Source organism: Eleutherodactylus coqui, chromosome 1 (genome assembly GCF_035609145.1).
Source record: "Eleutherodactylus coqui strain aEleCoq1 chromosome 1, aEleCoq1.hap1, whole genome shotgun sequence".
Lineage (NCBI taxonomy): Eukaryota > Metazoa > Chordata > Amphibia > Anura > Eleutherodactylidae > Eleutherodactylus > Eleutherodactylus coqui.
The window spans coordinates 439,447,340-439,471,428 of NC_089837.1; the positions used below are offsets into that span (position 1 = coordinate 439,447,340).

The 24,089-nt window shown below is 44.5% G+C and overlaps 1 protein-coding gene across 1 annotated transcript; it reads left to right on the forward strand.

Moving 5' to 3' along the window:
- The first annotated feature begins 1,754 nt into the window (after positions 1-1,754).
- LOC136581779 (mitochondrial ornithine transporter 1-like) lies at positions 1,755-22,432 on the forward strand. The gene is made up of 7 exons (XM_066582404.1): positions 1,755-1,965; positions 4,851-4,927; positions 6,904-7,162; positions 8,681-8,818; positions 11,710-11,882; positions 15,080-15,238; positions 20,567-22,432. The coding sequence occupies exons 2-7, from the start codon at positions 4,873-4,875 to the stop codon at positions 20,689-20,691; spliced, it is 909 nt and encodes a 302-aa protein (XP_066438501.1). The 5' UTR covers positions 1,755-1,965; positions 4,851-4,872; the 3' UTR covers positions 20,692-22,432.
- Positions 22,433-24,089: the final 1,657 nt, after the last annotated feature.

A 24,089-nucleotide genomic window follows, 5' to 3' on the forward strand; every position in this document is an offset into this window, starting at 1 on the left:
TGATGGAAGAGATCCCTGTACGGCCCCCAAATATATCTACACATAGTTATTAGGTCACTCAGCTGTCTTTTATTCTAAACTAAATAACCCCAATTTGATAACTTGGTATTGTAGTCCGCCTATTCCATTTAGTAATTTAGTTGGCCGACTTTGTACCTGCTCAAGCTCTGATATGTCTTTCTTGAGTACCGGTACCCAAAACTGTACACAATATTCCAAGTGTGGCCTGACTAGTCACTTGTGAAGAGGAAGAACCATGTTCTTGTCATGTGCCCCTACACCTCTTTTGATGCACCCCATGATCCTATTTGCCTTGGCAGCAGCTGCCTGACACTGGTTGTTCCAATTAAGTTTACAGTTAACTAAAATCCCCAAGTCCTTTTCCATGTCAGTTTTCCGGAGTAGTTTGTCATTCAGTGTGTAATGGTGACATGTATTTTCTCTGCCGGTCTGCAGAACCTTACATTTATATGTGTTAAACTTCATTTGCCACTTTTCTGCCCAAGTCCCAACTTATCCAGATCCTCTGGCAATCTCCTTGTGTTAAGTACCTTACATAGTTTTATATCATCAAGGTGATATCACAGATCTGCAGCTTTGCCCAGTGCATATATTGAGTAAACAGCCCATATACCCTGTACCAAGGTGACATGACAGGCCTGTCCTGTAGTGAGAGGCCAGCCCCTATACATTACATCAAGGTGACATCACAGATCCTGCCCAGTGCATGTAGCTTGAAATCAGTCCTTATACCCTGTACCAAGGTGACATGCCAACCCTGTCCTGTAGTGAGAGGCCAGCCCTTATACATTACAACAAGGTGACATCATGGATCCTGCCCAGTGCATGTAGCTTGAGATCAGCTCTTATACCCTGTAGGAAGGCTGACATGACAGTCCTGTCCTGTAGTGAGAGGCCAGCCCTTATACATTACATCAAAGTGACATCACAGATTCTGCCCCCTGCATGTAGCTTGAGATCAGCCCTTATACCCTGTACCAAGGTGACATGACAGCCCTGTCCTGTAGTGAGAGGCCAGCCCTTACACATTACATCAAGGTGACATCACAGATCCTGCCCAGTGCATGTATCGGTAGCTTGAGATCAGCCCTTATACCCTGTAGGAAGGCTGACATGACAGTCCTGTCCTGTAGTGAGAGGCCAGCCCTTATACATTACATTAAGGTGACATCACAGATCCTTCCCCCTGCCCAGTGCCTGTAGTGAGTGATCAGCCCTTATACATTACATCAAAGTGACATCACAGATTCTGCCCCCTGCATGTAGTTTGAGATCAGCCCTTATACAGTTTACCAAGGTGACATGACAGCCCTGTCATGTAGTGAGAGGCCAGCCCTTATACATTACATCAAGGTGACATCACAGATCCTGCCTCCTGCCCAGTGCCTGTAGTGAGTGATCAGCCCTTATACATTACATCAAGGTGACATCACAGATTCTGCCCCCTGCCCAGTGCCTGTAGTGAGTGATCAGCCCTTATACATTACATCAAAGTGACATCACAGATTCTGCCCCCTGCATGTAGTTTGAGATCAGCCCTTATACAGTTTACCAAGGTGACATGACAGCCCTGTCATGTAGTGAGAGGCCAGCCCTTATACATTACATCAAGGTGACATCACAGATCCTGCCTCCTGCCCAGTGCATGTAGTGAGTGATCAGCCCTTATACATTACATCAAGGTGACATCACAGATCCTGCCTCCTGCCCAGTGCCTGTAGTGAGTGATCAGCCCCTCTACATTGTATTACAGTAATGCTGCCCCTCCAGAGAGCCTGCAGCCTTCCCGTGATGACACCTGCCTGTCACATGTAAGCCCCCATATACCCAGAGAATCGGGCTGCCTGCTATAGGGTGACTGATGATCCGGCCTGTGGGCGGGGACGGGTGACAGCAGCAGACAGCTCGTGTTCCTGGCAGCGGGTTACCGGGTGCAGCTCGCAGGTAGGTGCCCTCCAACCATCCTTATGTTCCTTATACCCCCCTGCTGCTGTACTGATCTGCGGCGTGTGATACGGCTGATCTCTTCCTCCGGGCTCGGGTTGCCCTCTCCCCGCCGCTGCCCGGAATACTCCGGCTGATGCCCTCCGCGTGTGCCAGTGTGTGCCCGTGCTCGTACAGAGGCTGATGAAAGCCTGGCAGGGCCTCTTCCTCTTTGTCGGGCCCTCCTCCTTGCTCGCATGTGCCCAGCCTGCAGCCCATATGCTGCCCTCACCCTGGCAGCTGTGTGGGCAGCTCCAAGGGAAGCTACTTACTACAGGAGCACCTTGTTACATTGTAACACCTCGTGTGCTGACAGGGAACTCGCACAATAGCTCGCTCTTCCAAAATTTCTCTCTCTTCCTCTCTTTTCTTCGGTCTCTTTTCTCTCTCTTTATTTCTCTCGTTTCTCTTCCTCCTTTTTTTCTTATTCTTTCTCTCTCTTTCTTTTTCTCTCTCTCTATCTCCCTCTTTATTTCTCTCTCTATTAAGGCCAGGGTCACACGGGTGTATTACACCCGCAATGTACATGTGCATAATATGCAATGAATGGAGTCAATGCACACACATAGATTTCCATTGATCCACTCACACCTGTGTATATGCATTGCGTATAATACGCTTGTAAAAAAGAACGCAGCATGTTCTATTTTACTGCATACTACGTGTGATAGAGCCCTCCTGTTCTCTATGGGTGCCTAATAAACGCTGTACATACATAATTACCTTGTATATGTGCAGCGTTTATACGCAACGCCGCTAAGGGACAGAGTGGGAAACTAAAAGCAAAAAATGTAACCAGAAAGACTGTGCATGGCAGCGTGTGTGAGATACGCTGCTATACGTGGGGATATGCCTGCAGTGTTTTATCAAACATTCAAGTGAGCTTGACGTTTCCCTTTTCTTTCTTTCTTTCTTTCTTTCTTTCTTTAATTCTTTCTTTCTTTCTTTCCTTCTTTCTTTCTTTCTTTCTCTCTTTCTTTCTTTCTTTTTTTTTTTTCTTTCCAGAATCGGTTGACTTTTTTGGACTGGGATATTTTATGTCCCATTCACATACTGAGAATACAAATCCGCATTGAATAATGAACGCACTGTGGAATGTATAATCCACTGTATATTTATTATTGCCGCGGTGTAACATCTGAGCTGGACACCAAAAACACATTGTCCGATCAGATATAATAGTCCGAAATAACAGATGTACATATTATTAGAAAACTCGGAAAACAAAACTATTAGTAGGAAATCACACCCTATTATACTATTACAGCCAGACGATCGCCCTGACAAGGGTAAACCCATGCCCTTAAGGCCTCATGCACATGGCAGGTCCGGATTCTGGCTCTGGAATCCCGCACGGTATCCAGCCTTGACCGCGGCGGGTGACCCTGCATCCATGTCGTCTTCTTCGCCAGCGTCCGCGTGAACCTGTCTTCTTCCAGCTTCTCTGTGCTGTCGACGGTCCGCATGGTTCGCCATCGGACATGCGCAGTACAGTTTTTTTTAAACTTTCGCTTTTCCCGCGGAAGGAATCCGTCCGTGTGGGAACCGCAGGAAAATGAAGCATGCTGTGATTTTTCATCCACGAGTGGAAACCGAAGTTGCTTTCTGCTCGTGTGCATGAAGAATCATTTTTCCATAGCATGCTTTGGAGGGTTATTGCTGCGAAACCCAGATGCGGACGCCAGCCTGGATTCCTCAGAAAAAATCCGCCCGTGTGCATGAGGCCTAACCTGGGGGATACCAAGTCTGACCCTATTACAAATTGAAAAATGGAGTGTCAATAGACAGATGTAATTAACAAAAGTCACAACAGAACTGGGAAGCAGATGTTACACCAAGTAATAAGTAAGAACACCAGGGACTTATCTGACAGACATGGCACCAGGAGAACATGGACCAGGCCAGAACTTCACCATACACAGGAATAACTGGTGCCATCTGATAGGAGGGGCCAGAATTTATATACTACAATAAAGGCTGATTGGCCGACTGGGGAAACCAACTCCCTGCCAACCAATCAGATCCAACATAACAGAAAGACATTTACACTTTGGTGCCCAGTGACGAATGGGAGCATGTGCTGATGCCGCAGTCACATGGGACAGGCTGATGTTGCTACGTTAACTTGGAGCTACTTCCGTGTCACAGCCGCCGTGCCAGAACAGTATACAGGCCAGTGTAGTGTGACCTACGGATATTGGATGTAAAATTTACGATTTAGCTTGATGGAATGCCAATAGAGCTATATAGTGCTCTCATACTACCAATATACAGAGTCCAAATAACAACTCCGTACATGAAGTCATCCAGTACGAATGTTACTAAATGTAAAAAAAATCTCTAAAAAATGTATATTAAAATTTATTAAGATTAAAAGATTTGGGTGACAGATTGTATAAGATGCTCCAGGGGAGCTGATGCACAGGAACGCCCGGGATCAAAGAGAACTCCTAACACTAAAGAGATAGCTGAGAAATGTTAATAAAATTTGGAAAAAAAAAAAATCCATAGTAAAAAAATAACTAAAACCATTTTTTCCCATAGAAGTAATTTTCTCTTGTAAAAGTATTAAAAAAATAGACACCCATACAGTATCACCACAAACATCAAATAATAAAGTTAACACAGCACATTAACCAAACGGCGGATCTTTAGGTACATTTTGGTACAGATCTACTCCGCGATGTGCGATCATACTTTTACTCCAATTTCCCCGATCCAGGTCATTTTAGTAATTTTCATGTATAACTCCATCTGTTCTTATCGCCCATAGTTTACCTGCTTACCATTACTGTACTTGCTGGTGTCATCATGCTGCTCTTCTTGGCATTTTATTTTCCTTTTAGATACAACTAGACCAACCACAAGATGGCGCCGGATCCTGCCATCCAAGCTGCTATAGATCTCACAGCTGGTGCTGCGGGTGAGTCTGCATCAATTACAGATATAAACAGCATATCCACTTCAATGCTATAAGAGTTAGTCAGCTTTACACGAGCGTAAGCATATTTGTGCAGAATGAATGCCTTCCTTTTCTGTGAGTTATGTCTTTGTACATTTTTTCTTTCACCTCTGTGATTTTAATCTAGATAATAGTGAGATAGCGCAGGTTCTGACATACGCAGGGTGGCCTTGCTGCGGCCCATCAGCTTATGTGTCTTGGCCAAAATACTAACTAGCACCCGCACTTATCAGTATTTTTTGCATGCAGTCTGCTATAGATGCTGAGGCAGTCTGGGGTGGCGCACTGTGGTAATACAGGGCAATCCACGGCTTTGTCAGTATGGGTTGTAATCCTGAAGAGTGTGGCGCACTTATCTATGGCTGACATCCTTGGTATCAGTTCACATGTGTACACTATTTTGTCTGTTGTCACCCCTCCCCCAGTTTGGTTTGAGGTGTGTGGCTGCAATTTATGCAAATAAATAAGAAAGATGGAAAAATTCCTCTACAGCGCTTTTTTTCATCTTTCTTATTTGCATAAATTTCCCAGAGGAAAATTGCCTTATAGGTCTCCTTACTTAGCTTTTAGGTGTCCCCACACCCCTTCTGGGTGCTCTCCTTGGGGAGACTATACCATCCCCTGATCCACTCACCCCCTAGGGGGCCCCATACACTTTTTGGGTGCTCTCCTTAAGGAGACACAACACTGCTTCTGACCTTTATTGCAATCTGGCTCTCTGCATACTATCAGGGAACATGGTGATTGGGCCTGTCCTGCAACGTATCAGGGAATACATATTTGGCTTCCTTTTCTATGAGTTATGTCTTTGTACATTTTTTCTCTCACCTCTGTGATTTTATTGAAATATATTGGTTCTTTTTAGAGATGAGCGAGCGTACTCGCTAAGGCAAATTACTCGAGCGAGTATTGCCTTTTGCGAGTACATGCTCGCTCGTCTCAAAAGATTCGGAGAGCAGGGAGGAATGGGGAGCAGATCTCTCTCTCTCCCCCCTGCTCACTCCCGCAACTCACCTGTCTCCCACGCCGGCACCCGAATCTTTTGAGATGAGCGGGCAGGTACTCGCAAAAGACAATACTCGCTCGAGTAGTTTGCCTTAGCGGGTACGCTCGCTCATCTCTAGTTCTATGCTCTTCGTATTGCATACAAATACATTTATGTGAAGTCAGCCATAGGCTAGTGCTATATGAGACGAGTTGCACAACCAAAAGTTGCTGTGTAGCTCTGAGAACTTTCTCTGATATTCAAGGAAATGGGGTTGCTGGTTGCAGAAAACCCACTGTGACCCCCATTCCCTTCAATGTGAGTGCAAGTTGGCAGGACTACACAGTGATTTCTGATTATACAACCCCTTTTGCAGCGAAAAGATGCAGTGTAGCCCTAGCCTTTTACTTTTCATAATCAAAATTATGTATTTCTCTTAAAAGTGGTGAAAAAATACATTTTGACCTTTATGTTACATCTTCTGCTGAAATGTAATGTTATTTGTGGATAAAGGACTTAGGAGAAGTGTTGTGCGTCACATATGCAGTGAACAGCCCACGACTGCTGCACCACTTCTGGGATCGGGGCTCAAGCACTGCAATGAGGGGAGACAACTGACCAGTGATGGACGATGCTTTATTTTTTACTTTAACGCATTCTCTGCCCATAGAATTTTTTTTTTAAGGAAAACACTTTTAATATATTTTGTGAATCATTGTCTTCTGCAGTTAGACGGTTCTATGTATGGATATATATTTATGGATCTCAATTCATATACGTTTGCCCTGCTACTCCATCAATCAGCAGTCTCAAGCTATTTTATGACAGCCTCTAGTCTTGAGTCCATGGCGGATGACTGATAGCTTTGTACTTCCTTGTGTCCATATATGGTCACCAAAAAGATGATTTCATGATATTATTTTATTAAACATGCATTGCATAATTATTTCAGGTGGAACAGCGTGTGTTCTGACCGGACAGCCGTTTGACACCGCCAAGGTGAAAATGCAGACGTTCCCTAATCTGTACAGAGGCCTTATAGACTGTGGGACGAAGACGTACAAGCAAGTGGGGTTCAGAGGCTTCTACAAAGGAACCAGTCCAGCTCTTCTTGCCAATATAGCCGAAAACTCTGTGCTTTTTATGAGCTATGGCTTCTGCCAGAGAGTTGTGAGGAGGATTGTTGGCTTAGAGGACAATGCAACACTAAGGTGAGCTGAAGAACTCAGCAAATCATTTTACAGAGGTGCATAGATGTAATGTGAGGACATACATACCAATTGTAAGGTAATATATACTTATGCAGCTGCTATGGGGCCCATGAGAATATAGAGTCCACATCATAATAACCATATCCCTCTTACTTCTACCCTGTTGGAACCTTGAGTTGAAGCATTTGCAAATCAGTGAGGGGGAGACAGACATGCTTCACTTGTCTTAAGAGGGCAACTAGTACTGCACCATCCTGTTTCTAGAGCAATATTTCCCAACCTTTTTAGCCTTGGGATAAACAAAAAACCCCAACCAAATATTTTTTTTTACAAACAGCTAAGTACTCCTCCCCGTTGCAGTGTAATCACATCCAGAGATTCACAGCCCTCCCCATTGCAGTGCAGTTTCAACCAGAGCTTTACCATCCCTCCCCGTCGGAGTGTAATCCCATCCACAGCTTCATCATCCCTCCCAGTCGCAGTATAATCACATCCAGAGATTCATTATGCCTCCCCATCACAGTGTAATCCCATCCAGAGCTTCACCATCCCAGAATTTTCTGAAGAGGTGGGATTTCTTGTTGCTCTTGAAGGTTTCGGAGCTGAGGGAGCGTCTGGTCCTTTGTATGGTGTCTTCCAGAGCGTGGGTGAGGCACAAGAGATATTTTTAAGACGATGATGTGAGAATCAGAAAAGAGGAGAGTGATGAAGAAGGTTTTATGAGGACAGGAGATCATGTGTAAGGATATATCTGGATATTAGGTCAAAGATGTATGGAGGCAACAGATTGTGGACAGCCTTGTACCTTACTGTATGTCATTGTTAGTATTGCTTAAGTAGCCAGGGAATGACCTGGCAAAAAGGAGTGTATGTAGAGGAATGGGGAGGTGGGTAAGCCAAGCAGTGAAGTTGAGGGTGGATTGGAGGTGCGCAAGAGTGTTAGAAGTAAAGCCATGTAGGAGGATGTTTCAGATATCTAGGTGGGAGATGATGGGGACATGCATGAGCATTACTGTTAACTTATGATTGAAGAAAGAGATATTTGGGAATGTCTTTGAGATAGCGGTGGCAGAAAATCGTCTGCCACCTTGATTGTGAGACTGATAAGCACCTTATTTATCATTTTCCTTCTGCTGTTCATTGGAGTAGTAAAAGGGGTTGAAGGGGTCACAGTTGCGTTCCAGCCTGAAGCTAGGGAGGCCTTGTCAATCACATTGCTAGACTTATCCCCCCAACCTCCCCATCCGGTCCCTTCATCCAGTCTCTCCGTGCTACACTTTAGCCACATATCACATAGCGGCATGAAGGCAGCACTGATACAGATTCTCTTATAGATATGCAGTCTGATTGTATATAATATGGGTATGTTTCTCGACAAACCATGGCCAATAGGCATGCATATTAGCTGGGGGGTGTTTGAGGGTGAAATAGGGGAGCCATGAGTTATGCCCCTGCTGTATAGCACGACACATTCATGTAACCCTTGACTAATTGCTGTTCTCAATATGATTATTTCAGTGATGTCCAGAACGCAGCAGCTGGGTCATTTGCTAGCATTTTTGCTGCACTGGTTCTGTGCCCAACAGAGTTGGTGAAATGTCGACTCCAGGCCATGCATGAGCTGCAGGTGTCCGGCAAGATAGTACATGGACAAAAGTAAGTTTGAAGTGACCACACTAATAATGTAGGTATACTGCTGTTACTATTGTTGTTAGCCGTCTAGACATTCACGACCCTAAGGGCTCCCTCCATGTTTTTCGGCTTTGCACTGCCTCTTGCAGTTGTGTGATATCCATGCCAGTATCCGCTCTGACAGTATCGCCCATCGTGTTCTTTGGCGGTCCGGTCTACTTTTGCCACTGATCTGTCCAAGCAGTATAGATTTTTCTAGCGACTCTGCTCGCATTACATGGCCAAAATACGTGACCCTGAGTCCGTCCATCTTGCCCTCCAGTGATATATCAGGTCTTATACGATTCAGGACTTCTCGGCTTGTTACTCTCGCCGTCCAGGGCATACGCAGCAGCTTTCGCCAGCACCACAGCTCAGGCGCATCAATCCTCCTCATATCAGCTTTTTTTCGCAGTCCTTCTTACACATCCATTCATGGCTATGGGGAAACAGGTGGTTTGCACTCACTATCCTGTGTTTAGATGTGATGCCAATATCCCTACTTGTCCAGATTTTGTCCATATTTAGCATCGCGCTTCGCCCCAATGCTGTTACTCGGATTCCATAAATCATTGGATTGTAGATGACCCGCCGCAGTTCAGAGCTGTACACAGATTTCATTACCCTTTTCCTGCAATCTTGTTTTTACAAATATTTTTAAGGGCAGATTCACTCATCATAGTCAAAGTGCATTTTTTTTGCAACAGTTTTCAAAAACCTGTGTTAAAATGATGTAATTTTGTGCAAGCAAAAAAACATGATTTGACAGCAATGCGTGACCTCACCCTCAGGCTTTATTCCCACATGCACATATACGCTGCGTTTTCACGCCCAGGCGCATATACGCTCCCCATGTGAAGCATTAGTTTCCAATGCAGTCGTTCACACAGGGGTCGAGTAAACGGCGCGTAAATACACGAAAAATAGAACATATAAGCAGTCGGCGTATATACGCTCAGCCAAACAATAGTTCTGGAGCTATCTTTTGGCCAACATAGGCCAGCGGGTTCCATAGACTTCTATGGGAGCAGGAAAAGAGAAGGGAGGGGGAGGCCATTTTGAAGCATCCAACGCTGCGAAAAGCTTTCAGATGCCTCTATATAGGCACTGGAAGGCATCCCGAGGATTTTGGCAGAGCGAGGGTTTTCCGGGGTGCGGCATATTTTTTCACTAAAAACGATGCTCGCGGTCGTGTGAATGGAGGAGAAAACGCTGGCCATGATCGCTGAAAAATGCCCATTCAGGGCGGTAAAGGATAGATTTTAGAGTGTTGTTAATAGTATGCATACTGAACAGAGACTGATTACAAGTTGTGACTACAAGGGTCTGTTCTCCGTCCTAACTAGAGATGAGCGAATATACTCGTTTCGAGTAATTACTCGATCGAGCACCGCGATTTTCGAGTACTTCAGTACTCGGATGAAAAGATTCGGGGGGCACCGGGGGAGGCAGCGGGGAACAGGGGAACAGGGGGGAGGCCTCTCCCCCCCACTCCCCGCTGCAACCCCCCACTCACCCACGGCGCCCCCCGAATCTTTTCGCCCGACTACGGAAGTACTCGAAAATCGCTGTGCTCGGGCGAAAAAGGGGCGTGGCCGAGTAGGTTCGCTCATCTCTAGTCCTAACCTATTTAATATGTTCATAAGTGACATTGGAGAAGGTTTAACGCTTTCCAATCCAGTATCGGACCTCATCCAACATTGAGATTTCCCTGCATAGCTCCTCTGTTCTTTAACCACGACTACCTACACCCTCCAGTATTGCGTTCCAGTATTCCTGACCAAGTTGTGTCAGCTCTTTCTTAACCAGGACTATTTCTCGGGTAGCAGTCTGCGGTTCCTGGCTGTGAAGACCAGATCCCAGTTGGTGGGGCTGAAGGGTGAAAACCAGGAATCCTCAGGTGCAACCCTCAGATCTAGCCCTGAGTTAGCCTCAATGCCCATGGGCGGATTTAAATTGCACATGGGCCCACAGGGAACCATGGGCGTCTGCACTTGAAGTTTGACATGCAGATTTACATTCCGGATTCTAGTGCAGTTCCCGCATGGCCGTCTTCCGTTGAAGTTAATGGAAGCTGTCTGATCCTTGGCCTGTCTGCAATTGACCCGGACAGGTACGCAGGGTGGCCAGGGTCAGATTCCGCTGCAGGCTCCCGAATGCAGAATCCGACCCCCGTGTGTACATGAGCCCTTAATTTAATTTTGAGGCACAGTGGATCCACGTCCGTTGCGAGAGGAGCAGTGGATGCTTTCAACAAACTTCCATCAGATGTGGTTGGAAAATCAACGGTAAGTGAATGTAAGTTGCCTGGGGCAAACATAGATCTGTCCTAAGAGAGAAGTAAAAAGGAAAAATTTAAGGGCAGATTAGATCTACCAATGGGTTTTTTCTACCGTCAGTCTTCTGTGTTTCTGAATCTAACCTCAAAGCTGGGCATTGAATGGGAAAAGCATCTTGGCAGTAGTGTTGTCTGGCTGTTCTGTCTTAGTGTGATATCTGCTTTCCTATAACTGCTATGACCCTTAACCCTTTCCAATCCACTGTCTGACGTCTTCGGACATTCTCATTGAAGCCTGTGCATCTCTTATGTCGAAAGACGTCCGGCAGGGTATTCTTACTGTATATTACTGGCCGCTCTGTTGTCGGGGGCCTCTCCAGCATGTCTCATACCGCAATACTAGCTCTAGCCAGCAGATGGCGCCATTGTATAATGGCAGAAAGAGAAAACCCCCTAGGAAACCCTGAATCCAAAATTGGATTGCAAAGGGTTAAGGGTCCTTGCATCTATATGCTAATGAATTACCTGGCTGTCGTTACCATATAGTGAATATCTATTTTTGTTTTCATCTTGCATGTAATGTGTCTCCTTGTGTCAGTACAGTGTGGTCAGTGGTGAAGGGCATTGTAAAACATGAAGGTCCCCTGGGCTTCTATCAAGGTCTGACGAGCACGATCTGTAGAGAAATGCCGGGATATTTCTTGTTCTTTGGTGGATATGAGTTGAGCAGAAGTTTTTTTGCTTCAGGTGGAAAGTCAAAGGATGAACTTGGTAAGTACTGGTCATAGGTAGATGTTACCTAGATAGCTCCGCTTTTGGTTTTCATTACTGTTTTGGCATCTTTATGACATATCATGTCATTTATATTGCTGTTTTCTCATTGGTGTACGGAAAAGTTTCTGTCGGTAAAGTTTCTGTCTAAAAGCAGTCAACAAGCAAGTTAGCTGCTGTTGGTGGAGCTGATCAGTGCAGATGTTACAAACCATATAATCTCTAAAATTACAACTTGTCCTTCATGAGAACCGAGAAATCTTCATGAATATACTGAATGGGATTGTGTTGCAATACCAGGCTTTGTCCTTACAAAATATACAACACTGTATACAAAGAAGAGAATGCAGTGCCCACCCGAATGCGGCTTCTTCAAACAGCTAATCAGCGGGGGGGGGGGGGGGGGGGGGGGGGAGTTGGACCTTAACTGATATGACATTCATCACCTATCTTAGGGATAGATCATCAATATTTTAGTCCCCAGAAAACCCCAGTTTCTGTAAAAATATAAAACTTTTTGCGCACAATGGGAAAGATTTATCAAGGGAAATGAATTGTAAAAAAGTCGCAAATTCCTGTCATGTATACTGCTCCATGCTACTATCTATAAAAGTGGATGTGGTCGCCCTGGCAGGGTTGCCAACCTGAGGGTTTTTTTTGGACAGCTTATCAAAAAATCATGGATAGCCAACATTTTTTCAGGACCTATTTAAAAAAACCATACTAAATGATGAAGATTATAAGTGACATATGTTTATAAGTCAGAGAATGATAGAAACTTGTCACCATCATTTACTGGGAGCTGTAAAATGACAATAACTATAAAAGCAGTCATAAAAACCTGGTCTACAGACACATCTAGTTTTTTTTTACAGAGACTACACTCTCATAAGTGTTTCGAGCCAACTTATGTATAAGTTGGCTCAAAACGTGTAAGCAGGTCCCTCGTGTTTTTCTATTTTATACTTTATTCTGTAGGTCAGTACAATTACAAGGACACCAAAGATATGTAGTATTTTGTTTTACTACTTTAAAGAAAAATACACTATCTTTAAAAACCAATTATTTTCTGTCACTATAAGCTGGCGCAAATTAGGCCTGAAATGTACTCCATCTCACAGCTGGCGTACATTTCTTTTTTAGGTGCCCAAGATATACCTAATGTATCCAGAGACATTCACCTTTCAGTACATTAGGTGTATCTTACTTCAGTGGCGATTATATTAAGACCAGCATATGAAGTGCTGATCTTAATACATTTTCCCCTTAGAGTTCATATAGTTGTCTACTTTGCCTTCAATGTATGATTTAAGCAGGCCATAAACCAGCAGCAATCCTGTAAGACTCCATAAACATGCGCGCTTGGATCGCTCAAGAACGCACATTTATTTCAATAGGCACATAAACATGTCTGATTCTTCTTTCCTCCAGTGATAGATGTTGGAGAACCCTGAGGCTAGCACCATAGACAGCATATTGGTTGGTGGGCTCGGCTTTCATGTTAAGCTGGCCACACTGTACACTTTAGATAGCTGTCCGGTGAGTTGGGACTTACACATCACTGTCAATCCTGGCACAAGGCTCTGTCCTAGGCCCAGTGTTGTTCAACATTATAAATGATCTGGAGAAGGGAGACTGATCAAATTTGCTGACAACACAAAGCTAGGAGGAATAGCTAACACTAGAAAAGAGACAGAAAAGATTCAAAAAGATCTAGACATACTAGAACAGTGGGTGGTGAGTAACAGAATGGTATTTAACAAGGAGAAATGCAAGGTCCTACAAGAAAAATGAAAAAAGCACATACAGAATGGGAGGGATTGAACTCAGCATCACATGTGAAAAATACTTGGGTATACTAATAAATCATAAATAGAGATGAGCAAGCGTACTCGGCCACACCCCTTTTTCGCCCGAGTACCGCGATTTTCGAGTACTTCCGTACTCGGGTGAAAAAATTTGGGGGGCACCGTGGGTGAGTGGGGTGTTGCAGCGGGGAGTGGGGGGGAGAGGGAGAGAGAGAGGGCTCCCCCCTGTTCCCCGCTGCTACCCCCGCGACGCCACGCCTCCCCCCGGCGCCCCCCGAATCTTTTCACCCGAGTACTGAAGTACTCGAAAATCGCGGTGCTCGATCGAGTAATTACTCGAAACGAGTACGTTCGCTCATCTCTAATCATAAACTGAACATGAGTCAACAATGTGATGCAGCAGCCAAAAAGGCAAATACAATTCTGGGATGTATTAAGAGAAGCATAGAGTCTAGATCACGTGAGGTAATTATCCCCCTCTACTCTTCTTTAGGGCTCATGCCCATGGCCGTGACGGGCTCCACAAGCGGAATACCGCAGTGCAGTCTGACACGGCGCCCCCCTCCAAAGACCCCACACTCATCTCCTGGATCCACTGTGCAAGTCCCACATGACGCGCCGGCAGTGTCAAATGACGTGGGTGGGGAAGCGTATTTACGCTATGCTGCGGAATTCAGCGGAAGTATAGCGTGAGGGCCGGCTTCCATTGACTACAATGGAAGCCGGCCGCGCGTATTCCCGTGGCAAATAGGACATGCTGCAGGTTATTTCACGCTGCAGCATTCCACGATGAAATTCCGCAGAGTGAACATTCAGCTATTAGGTTCAATAGAACCTAATAGCTGTGGTGTAACGCCGCGGATTTCCGCCGCGTTTCACATGGCTGAAATCCAGCCGTGGGCATTAGCCCTTAGTCAGACCTCATCTGGAATACTGTGCCCAGTTCAATTTAGAAAAGACACAGACAAACTGGAGCAAATTCAGAAAAGAGCTACCAGGATGTCTGAAGGGCTGTCACAGTGCAGAGGGATCAGCCCTATTCTCATTAAAACATGGAAAGACTAGAAGCAATGGGATGAAACTGAAAGATTAGAAATTAGAAAAAAAACTTTCTGACGGTGAGGATGATCAGTGAGTGGAACAGGTTACCACGGGAGGAGGTGAGTTATCCTTCAATGGAAGTGTTGAAACAAAGGCTGGACAGACATCTGTCTGGAATGATTTAGTGAATCCTGCATTGAGCAGGGGGTTGGACCCGATGACCCTGGAGGTCCCTCACAACTCTACCATTCTATGAAAATTGGCTGGTTTGGCCTAGTTTTGTCTTTGTAGCTAGTAATTAGTCTGTTCTTCTGGATACTGTATGGTAATATGACTTTTACTTCCCAGGTCCAATTGCCCTGATGATAAGTGGTGGTTTTGGAGGGATTGCACTTTGGCTTGCTGTGTACCCTGTGGACTGTGTCAAATCCAGGATTCAGGTTCTTTCGATCACAGGAAAACAAGCTGGTTTCATGAGAACTTGTGCAAACATTGTGAAAAATGAAGGTATGGTGTTTATATAACACAGATCACACCGTTATCAGTATTCGGACACCGCTCCTAGTTACTGGGTTCACGCATTTCCGCCATATTGGCTGTGGTAAAAAATAAGTGAGATCAGGTGTACAATATTTAGGATCAACAGCAGCTACACAACCTCTCGTGCACTTATGGACTAGATGTCCTTAGCCAAGCAGCCAGAAACAAATCAACGATGAAAGTGTGTGATACAAAGCAGCGGCTGGAGTGGTGTAAAGATCACCTGCATTGGATGAAAATTGGTGGATGTCAAGAGAACACTGCCTGCCCAAATATGTAGTGCGAAGACACCCAACTACAGACAGATTGTTTGGAAGTGTCTGCTCAGCACTGAAGAGGGGCAAACACCCCAAAACAGCCTGTCTTTAGGTGGGTGTCATTTTCTTCTGTTTTGGCTTATATCCTTAGTCATGTTGTCAAGGCCCATTGAAAGGTTGAACAATGACTTATAGGGAAGTCATCTTCCAATAGGCAGTGCTGTGAAAGTACTTTTCGTATGCCCAATTGGCACACTTTTTTCCCAAGGAACATTGCATGACCTATATAAAACTCCTTACATCAGTTGGGCAATCTCCTCAAGGAGAAACTTTATCCCCCCAGACCCTAGTTATTTTAAAGAAGTTCTCTGCCTTGGACAATCCCTACTTGTTACAGGGATTCATTGATAACAAACTGATCACACGGTGTCCTCTTTCTAGGATCCCCAGTGATCAGCTGTAATCTGTGGGGACACCTGGCAGTATTCAATTTCCCTGCAGCGCCACTACGGGGGAATATAAGAGGTGGTACCAGGAGCAACTTTTATCACCCATCCCAGGATAGGTAATAAAAGTCTGATAGGCAAGGGTCTCAGTGGTAAGACCCTCACCAATCCAAAGAATGGGGATCCTGTGTCCTTCTTCTCACTGCAGGCTTACTGTACCCCTTCTCCCAGAAAGTAGGTGATTGAATGGAGTATGTGTAATGACACTCCATTTCATTTCAATAGGACTGCCGGAGTTTGCTGAGTACAAGCTCTCGGCTACGTCAGTCAGCCCGTTAAAATGAACGAAGCAGCAGCCGTGCATGTGCGACCGTAGGTCCATTCATTTTGATTTTACTGCAGGTGGGAGATATAACCGTGCAATGATGAGAAGAGGGGAGCATGGGACCCTGATCTTGGGATCACCACTAGTGATGAGCGAGCATACTCGCTAAGGGCAATTGCTCGAGCGAGCATTGCCCTTAGCGAGTACCTGCCCGCTCGAGAGATAAGGTTCGGGTGCCGGCAGCGGGCAGGGAGCTGCGGGGGAGAGCGGGGAGGAACGGAGGGGAGATCTCTCTCTCCCTCTCTCCCCCCGCTCCCCCCTGCTGACTGCTGGAACTCACCGCTCCCCTGCGCAGGCACCCTAACCTTTTCTCTCGAGCGGGCAGGTACTCGCTTAGGGCAATGCTCGCTTGAGCAATTGCCCTTAGCGAGTATGCTCGCTCATCACTAGTGGTGATTTCACCAATCCCAAGATCAGGGTCCCATGCTCCCCTCTTCTCATCATTGCACGGTTATATCTCCCACCTGCAGTAAAATCAAAATGAATGGACCTACGGTCGCACATGCACGGCTGCTGCTTCGTTCATTTTAATGGGCTGACTGACGTAGCCGAGAGCTTGTACTCAGCAAACTCCGGCAGTCCTATTGAAATGAAATGGAGTGTCATTACACATACTCCATTCAATCACCTACTTTCTGGGAGAAGGGGTACAGTAAGCCTGCAGTGAGAAGAAGGACACAGGATCCCCATTCTTTGGATTGGTGAGGGTCTTACCACTGAGACCCTTGCCTATCAGACTTTTATTACCTATCCTGGGATGGGTGATAAAAGTTGATTCTGGTACAACCCCTTTAAGCATTACACAGTGCCTGGTCCCATCAATGAGTTGTCTGTAGAACAAAAATTGTTTAGTACTGTGTCAGCCAGTAGAGCAAAGTGTGATTGTTGTCAGTAAGAAAAACCAAGTCATCTTGTAGATATGATACCTTTTAATGGCTAACAAAATACATGTCCTGTTGGGGCCTTTATGTTGGGGAAAGAGGACAAAAACTGAAAGCCAAGACGAGATCTCAGAATTCCCCTTTAGTACATACAAAAGGTATATATGAAAATGGCCTTTCTAAACCAGTAGCACATTCCACAACTCATAGGCTCTTCTGAGCAGCAGATGGCGCTCTTCACCTTATATTTTTAACTTCAAGTTTTCCATATGTTACTCATTCAAGTTAACAATTATAAAGGTGTAACTGGTAGAAATGAATGATGAACATGTCTGTGTAATCTCCAAGTGCAAGTGAGGACAAGTTGGCCATCCAGAACTTGTGCTGAGTGCTAATGCGTCTTCTAACGGCACAGTGATTGTGTGCATAATTGTTAGATCGAGTACTATGCACAATAATGGCTGGCTATAAATATGTGCAGCGACCAAACAGTCAGAGATAAATTGTTACATTATGGCTGATTGGATCTTTCATGTGGACCTAAAAATCATCATTCATCTCGCGGTATAAAAGGGACTTAACCCTTTCCAATTGAATTTGTATCCTGGTTTTCCTAGGGGGCTTACTCTTTTTTTGCCGTTATACAACGGCGCTATCTGCTGGCTAAAGCCAGTACTGCATGAGGTGACACGTTGGATAGGATGCGACAGCAGAGAGGCTGGCAATATACAGTAAGAGAACCCCGACAGATGTCTTCCAACATCGGAGCTGTACAGCCTTAGGCCTCCTTCACACGAGCGACACCGCATCGCTGCGAAAAAATAGCAGCGATATCGCATCGCTGCACCGTATAATACCGCTGCAATTTTCTCGCAGCAATACCACGATTTTGTGGTGCTACAAAGTCGCATGTGACGCTACAAAATCACGCGACTTTGTATCATCTGCTACTGTCAAAGTTGCATCGCATCGCATGCAAACGGCGTTTTCGTGCGATGCGATGCAACAGAGAGGAAGGCTCCATAGAGAAACATGGGCTAGCGTGTCGCGGGCATATCGCCGGACCTGCGAGGTTTGTGTGTCGTTTTGTAGCATGCTACAAAATATCTCATGTGTGAAGGAACCCATAGGAAACCATGGGCTTCACATACATGCGATTTGTAGCATCATAGCAACGCTACAAAATCGCACGACTTTGTCGCCCGTGTGAAGGAGGCCTAAATCATAATGTCTTCAGAGGTCAGACAGTGGATTGGAAAGGGTTAAGTCACTTGTGCTGCATTATGAATAGAGATCAACCAGGTCAAAGCTAGAAGGATTTCATGGGAAAACTCACAGAGAACCATATAGATTTGTAGCCAAAAAATACTAATTAAATAGATAATCAATCCAAATGTTGAATGAGTAATGATATTACTGTCCAACCAAAATGTTACGTTGATGAGCAATGAAGCCATAATTACATACAGTATTCGTTACTCAAGGCGGATTACACTGCATGTAATTTAAATGATTAGTTACTATAAAAAATGTTCCTGGCTTTAGCAGTGAATGTTCTGGCAATCAGAGAAGGGTGGAAGTGAACATAATTGCATCTGACTTGTCATGGATCTGGGGCATGCTTATCATATGTAACTCGACAACAAGCTAAGGCCACATCTCCTTCACCCCGGGAGAAGGACTTCACTTTGCTTTCAGGCCTCTTTCTCATGAGCGATGCGTTTTTTATGCAGGTTGCGTCGTGTCAAAAATTCCAAAAGAAATTAGCGCTTTCTCTTTCATTTACATGGCCGCATCGCATAAAAAGGACGCTGCAGCAGCGCCGGGCAGAATGGCTCTATTTAGCTTAAATAGCTAAATACAGCCAGCTGTTGTCTTCAACAAACGTCGTAGCAGGTAAACTTCCTCCCCCTCCCTTTTTTCAGCTCCCATAGGAATCTATAGAAGCTCCCTGCGATTTTCATCAAAAGATAGGTCATGGCCTATTGTTTGAGGCTGCAAGGAAAAATTGCGACTGAATCCAGTTTTCTGTTGCACCATGCTGATGAGAGGTCAGAATTTGGCACAAGCAGAATGAATTGATGAACCCTTCCTGTCAGGCTGGTGGTGGTGGAGTGATGGTGTGGGGAATGTTTTTTTCTCCATAAGGCCTCATGTCCACGGGCAGATCGAATTCTACAATCGGATTTCCACAGAAAAAAATCCACGACCCCACCTCCCTAATTGATTTTAACCTTCAAATCCACAGTGCATCCGCAATTATATTTGTGGATGCACTGCGGATCATCCGCACCCATTGACTTCTATTGAGTCCATCCGCACTGAAATAGAGCATGCTGCGATTTGTTTTCCGCACCAAACGGTCCGCAAATCAAATCCACATGCTTAAATTCAATTGTGGATGCCAAATGGTTTCCTATGGGCTCTTTGAACTGTGGATCTTCTGCGTGGGTGACCTTTGCAGATTCCGCAAATCAAATCCACCTGTTGACATTGGGCCTAATTCCTCTGTTATCTGTGGATGGACACCACAATGAGTTTTTGTGGTTCTGAAAGTCAAAGAAGGTCGAACACGCTACTACATGGGGTCACTAATAAAGGGGCCATTTAAGATAGATAGATGGATAGATAGATAGATAGATAGCTAGATAGATAGATAGATAGATAGATATGAGATAGATAGATAGATAGATAGATATGAGATAGAGAGATAGATAAGAGATAGATAGATAGATATGAGATAGGTAGATATGAGATAGATAGATAGATAGATAGATATGAGATAGAGAGATAGATATGAGATAGATAGATAGATAGATAGATAGATAGATAGATAGATAGAGAGATAGAGAGATAGATATGAGATAGGTAGATATGAGATAGATAGATATGAGATAGAGAGATAGATATGAGATAGGTAGATATGAGATAGATAGATAGATAGATAGATAGATATTAGATAGATAGATATGAGATAGAGAGATAGATATGAGATAGATAGATAGATAGAGAGAGAGATAGATATGAGATAGAGATAGATGTAAGATAGATAGATATAAGATAGATAGATGGATAGACAGGTGGATAGATAGATAGATAGATAGATAGATAGATAGATAGATAGATAGATAGATAGATAGATAGATAGATAGATAGATAGATAGATGGATAGATAGGAGATAGAGATAGATAGATGGATAGATAGATAGATATGAGATAGGTGGATAGATAGATGTAGAAAATGAGTTACGAATATGTTTGACTCTTTAAATTTCACTTAGCCTATGAGGAATTTCAAATACTTATGTGTCTTTTTTACTTTTCAGGGATATTGGCATTGTATTCGGGGCTTAAGCCTACACTGATTCGTGCATTTCCAGCCAATGGCGCTTTGTTCCTCGCCTATGAGTATAGCAGGAAGCTAATGATGCACCAGGTGGAATCGTTTTGACCTTCAGCTCACCTTGTCAGCAGGACTGCTCATCATCTCAGGGCTAAGTGACAATTGTGCGTACAATGAGTACTCTGCTGAACGTGGCAGTCATGTGACACCTGATGACGGCTGCTGAATACCCATCAGTATCTGATGAGAGATATCATTTAGAAAACAATACTCTGTTTCTACAGTAGTTATATATAGTTCGTTGTGACACTGAACCATGAAGATCAACTGTATAATGAGACCCCAGGTGGTAGCATCTGCTACCATGTCTCCCTTCCAAAAATGTGGACCAAAATTGCAGGCCTTATGCATTCTTGGTGTAGAGTGACTTTAGAAGTGTGATGTTGTAGAGAAGACTAGTAGGATTTTCTGAACATGTTAGGTTGTCATATAATGCCACCTATGAATGTTCCCTGAGAGTTTGTAGGCTATAGAATAGTCTCAGGACTCCTGATCTGGTCATTATAATACAAGAGGGACTGGCCATGGAGGACAGGATTTGTAAGTGTGTGGATAGCTTTAAATCAGGATACGCAATATACCTTAGCAGACCAAATGCAAACCAAACCAAACAGCAAAGCTCAACAAGCCACTGAGGGTAAAATGTGTGACACCAAAGTGTGCACTAGGGTTGATGCTCCCGGTGGTGTCTTGAACATGGAGAAAAATTTAGCCTTACGTGATAAATGGTCAAAACAATGGAAACTGCAGTTCGTTGTTCCCAAATGCACTTGCGCAAATGAAATCCTCAGATTGAGTATCATATCAGGTCTTCTGTGTCTTCCAGGACTTCAGGGTTCTGGTTGTGTCAAAATGAGTTACAGGGCGATTAAGCAGCAAAGAAAGCAAGTAGGATGTTTGACTACATAGCTAGGGGTATAACCAGTAGAAAGAGGGAGATTGTGATCCTGCTGTATAGAGCTCTGATGAGATCACATCTGTAAGACCGTGTTCAGTTCTGGAGGCCTCATCTACAGAAAGCTGTTGAATGAGTCCAACGATGGGCTACAAGTTCTCAAGAACAAAACTTACGTAAAGGAAACCTGTCACATCTGATAATCTACATAAGCTAAGTTATAGTGCTTATAGGACAAGGAACTTGGAGTGTGGAGGTGTACTTACCCAGCTCCCCATTCCTTTGCTGTCACCCCTGGAAGTCAGCACTCAGTCTGTGAGCATGACTCTTTTTTTCACTCAGTGCACACATACTCCCATAAAGAACAGTATGTGTGCGCATGACACTTTCCCTTTAATGGGGCCACTTACATTTTTCCATTCCTTCACCCTTCAAACTCTGGACATTTCCAATGTATATTGCAGTCACTTCCATGCAGTGCACTCTTCTCTCTGATACTTACTGTATCAGACACTACCTTGATTTTTAGATTTCTCTTGGCTCTCTCTTTGCTGTGATAGCAATCCCATGATGCATTAGCAGAGCATCACATGGCTAGCGAGATCCAGTGCCATCTCTGCCTGTTTAATGATCTATATTCTTCTAAATAAGCTACAGACCATAAATATACAATCAGGAAGGATGAGCTGTCATCTCCTTCATTATGATTGTGTGTCAGGAGCCTCTAATCATCAGCAGTAACTGTTATAGGAGTTTCTGCCCCCTCCTGTGAAGAGCCTGTGTGGCACAGTTTATCATACAGGAATTTTGGTGATTGATATAAGTGACTCTGGGGACGAACAGCAGGACGAGTAATTCTCAGCTGGTTAAAATGAGATCACAAGTCCGACCTGTAGAAACGGACTCCAGGAATTTTCATATAGAATGGAGTAACTAAACAAAGTAATACTAGTCGACTTATATATACTGAGGATTTAGTTACATAATACCCTGTTTCCCTGAAAATAAGACATAGCATGATTTTCGTGAATTTTTGAGGATGCAAAATGATTTTTCAGGCTTTTTGAGGATGCTTGAAATATAAGCCCTACTCTAAAATTAAGCCCTGCTAACAGTTAAGGGAGTTGTCCCGCGGCGAAATGCAAATTTTTTTTTTCCAACCTACCCCCGCATTCTGCCCCGTTAAAATCAATACCGTTTGTCCTTTCCCAATGATGCACCGCGGTTTTCTCCCATGGTGCACCGCGGGTCTTCTCCCATGGTGACCATGGGCTCTGTGCGTTCCATTGCCGATTCCAGCCTCCTGATTGGCTGGAATCGGCACACGTGACGGGGCAGAGCTATGCGATGACGCGTAGAAGGGGCGGAGCCAGAACACCGCTCGTGCCCGGACCGACCAGAAGGGAGAAGACCCTTCTGCGCAAGCGCGTCTAATCGGGCGATTAGACGCTGAAATTAGACGGAGCCACGGAGACGGGGACGCCAGCAACGGAGTGGGTAAGTGAATAACTTCTGTATGGCTCATATTTAATGCACAATGTATATTACAAAGTGCATTAATATGGCCATACAGAAGTGTATACCCCCACTTGATTTCGCGGGACAACCCCTTGAATTTAAAAAGTCAATTTAAATAGTGTCCAGGCAGCTATACATGTAAAAAAGTTAAACCTTTTTGAACAAAAATTAATATAAGACACTATCTTATTTTCGGGGAAACACGGTAGATGAAAACATTTTTCACCGAAGTGACGCTTTAAGAGCCGCATATTATATGTGTTGACCCAACGGGTTGTTGGAACGGAGAGAACAAAAAATGTACCATTTCCGTAAAGCTTTAAAGGGCTGCTAGTGGCAAACTTTTTACTGTTTCCCCAGAGTGCAATAGACACAAAGGGGCTTATTTATCATAGTATCGACAGCAGAATTCTGACATCCAAAATTCACAACTTTGGCGCATGCACCAAAACTGCGACTTTTAAGACATTTACGCCGCACCCCCTGCGAGTTTTTCAAAAACTTTGGAAGGCATGGCTGTGTCCAGCCCATCGCAGTTACTGTGCTGGCATAGATTATAGCAAAAGCTTACCCTAGCTCACAGCTGGCATAGGTTTCCATCTGGTGCACGGAAGTGCAGCCAGATGAGGCGAATGTATTAACCCTTTGCCACCCAATTTTGGATTCAGAATTTCCTAGGGGGCTTTCTCTTTCTGCCATTTTACAATGGCACCATCTGCTGGCTAGAGCCATTACTGTGGTATGTGACATGCCGGAGAGGCCCCCGACAACAGAGCGGCCAGTAATCTACAGTAAGAATACCCTGCCGGATGTCTTCTGACATCGGAAGCTGTACAGCCTTCAATCAAAATGTCTTTAGACGTCAGACAGTGGATTGGAAAGGGTTAAGACATTTGTGCCTCTTAATATATTTGTTGCTCATAGTCGGGTGCAGTATTTACTTAGACCCCCAGATGAAATCCTTAAGTAAATAGACCCCAAAGTGCCCGTGAGCGCAGATCATGTACTTACTGATCACTTTATTGATAAGGGA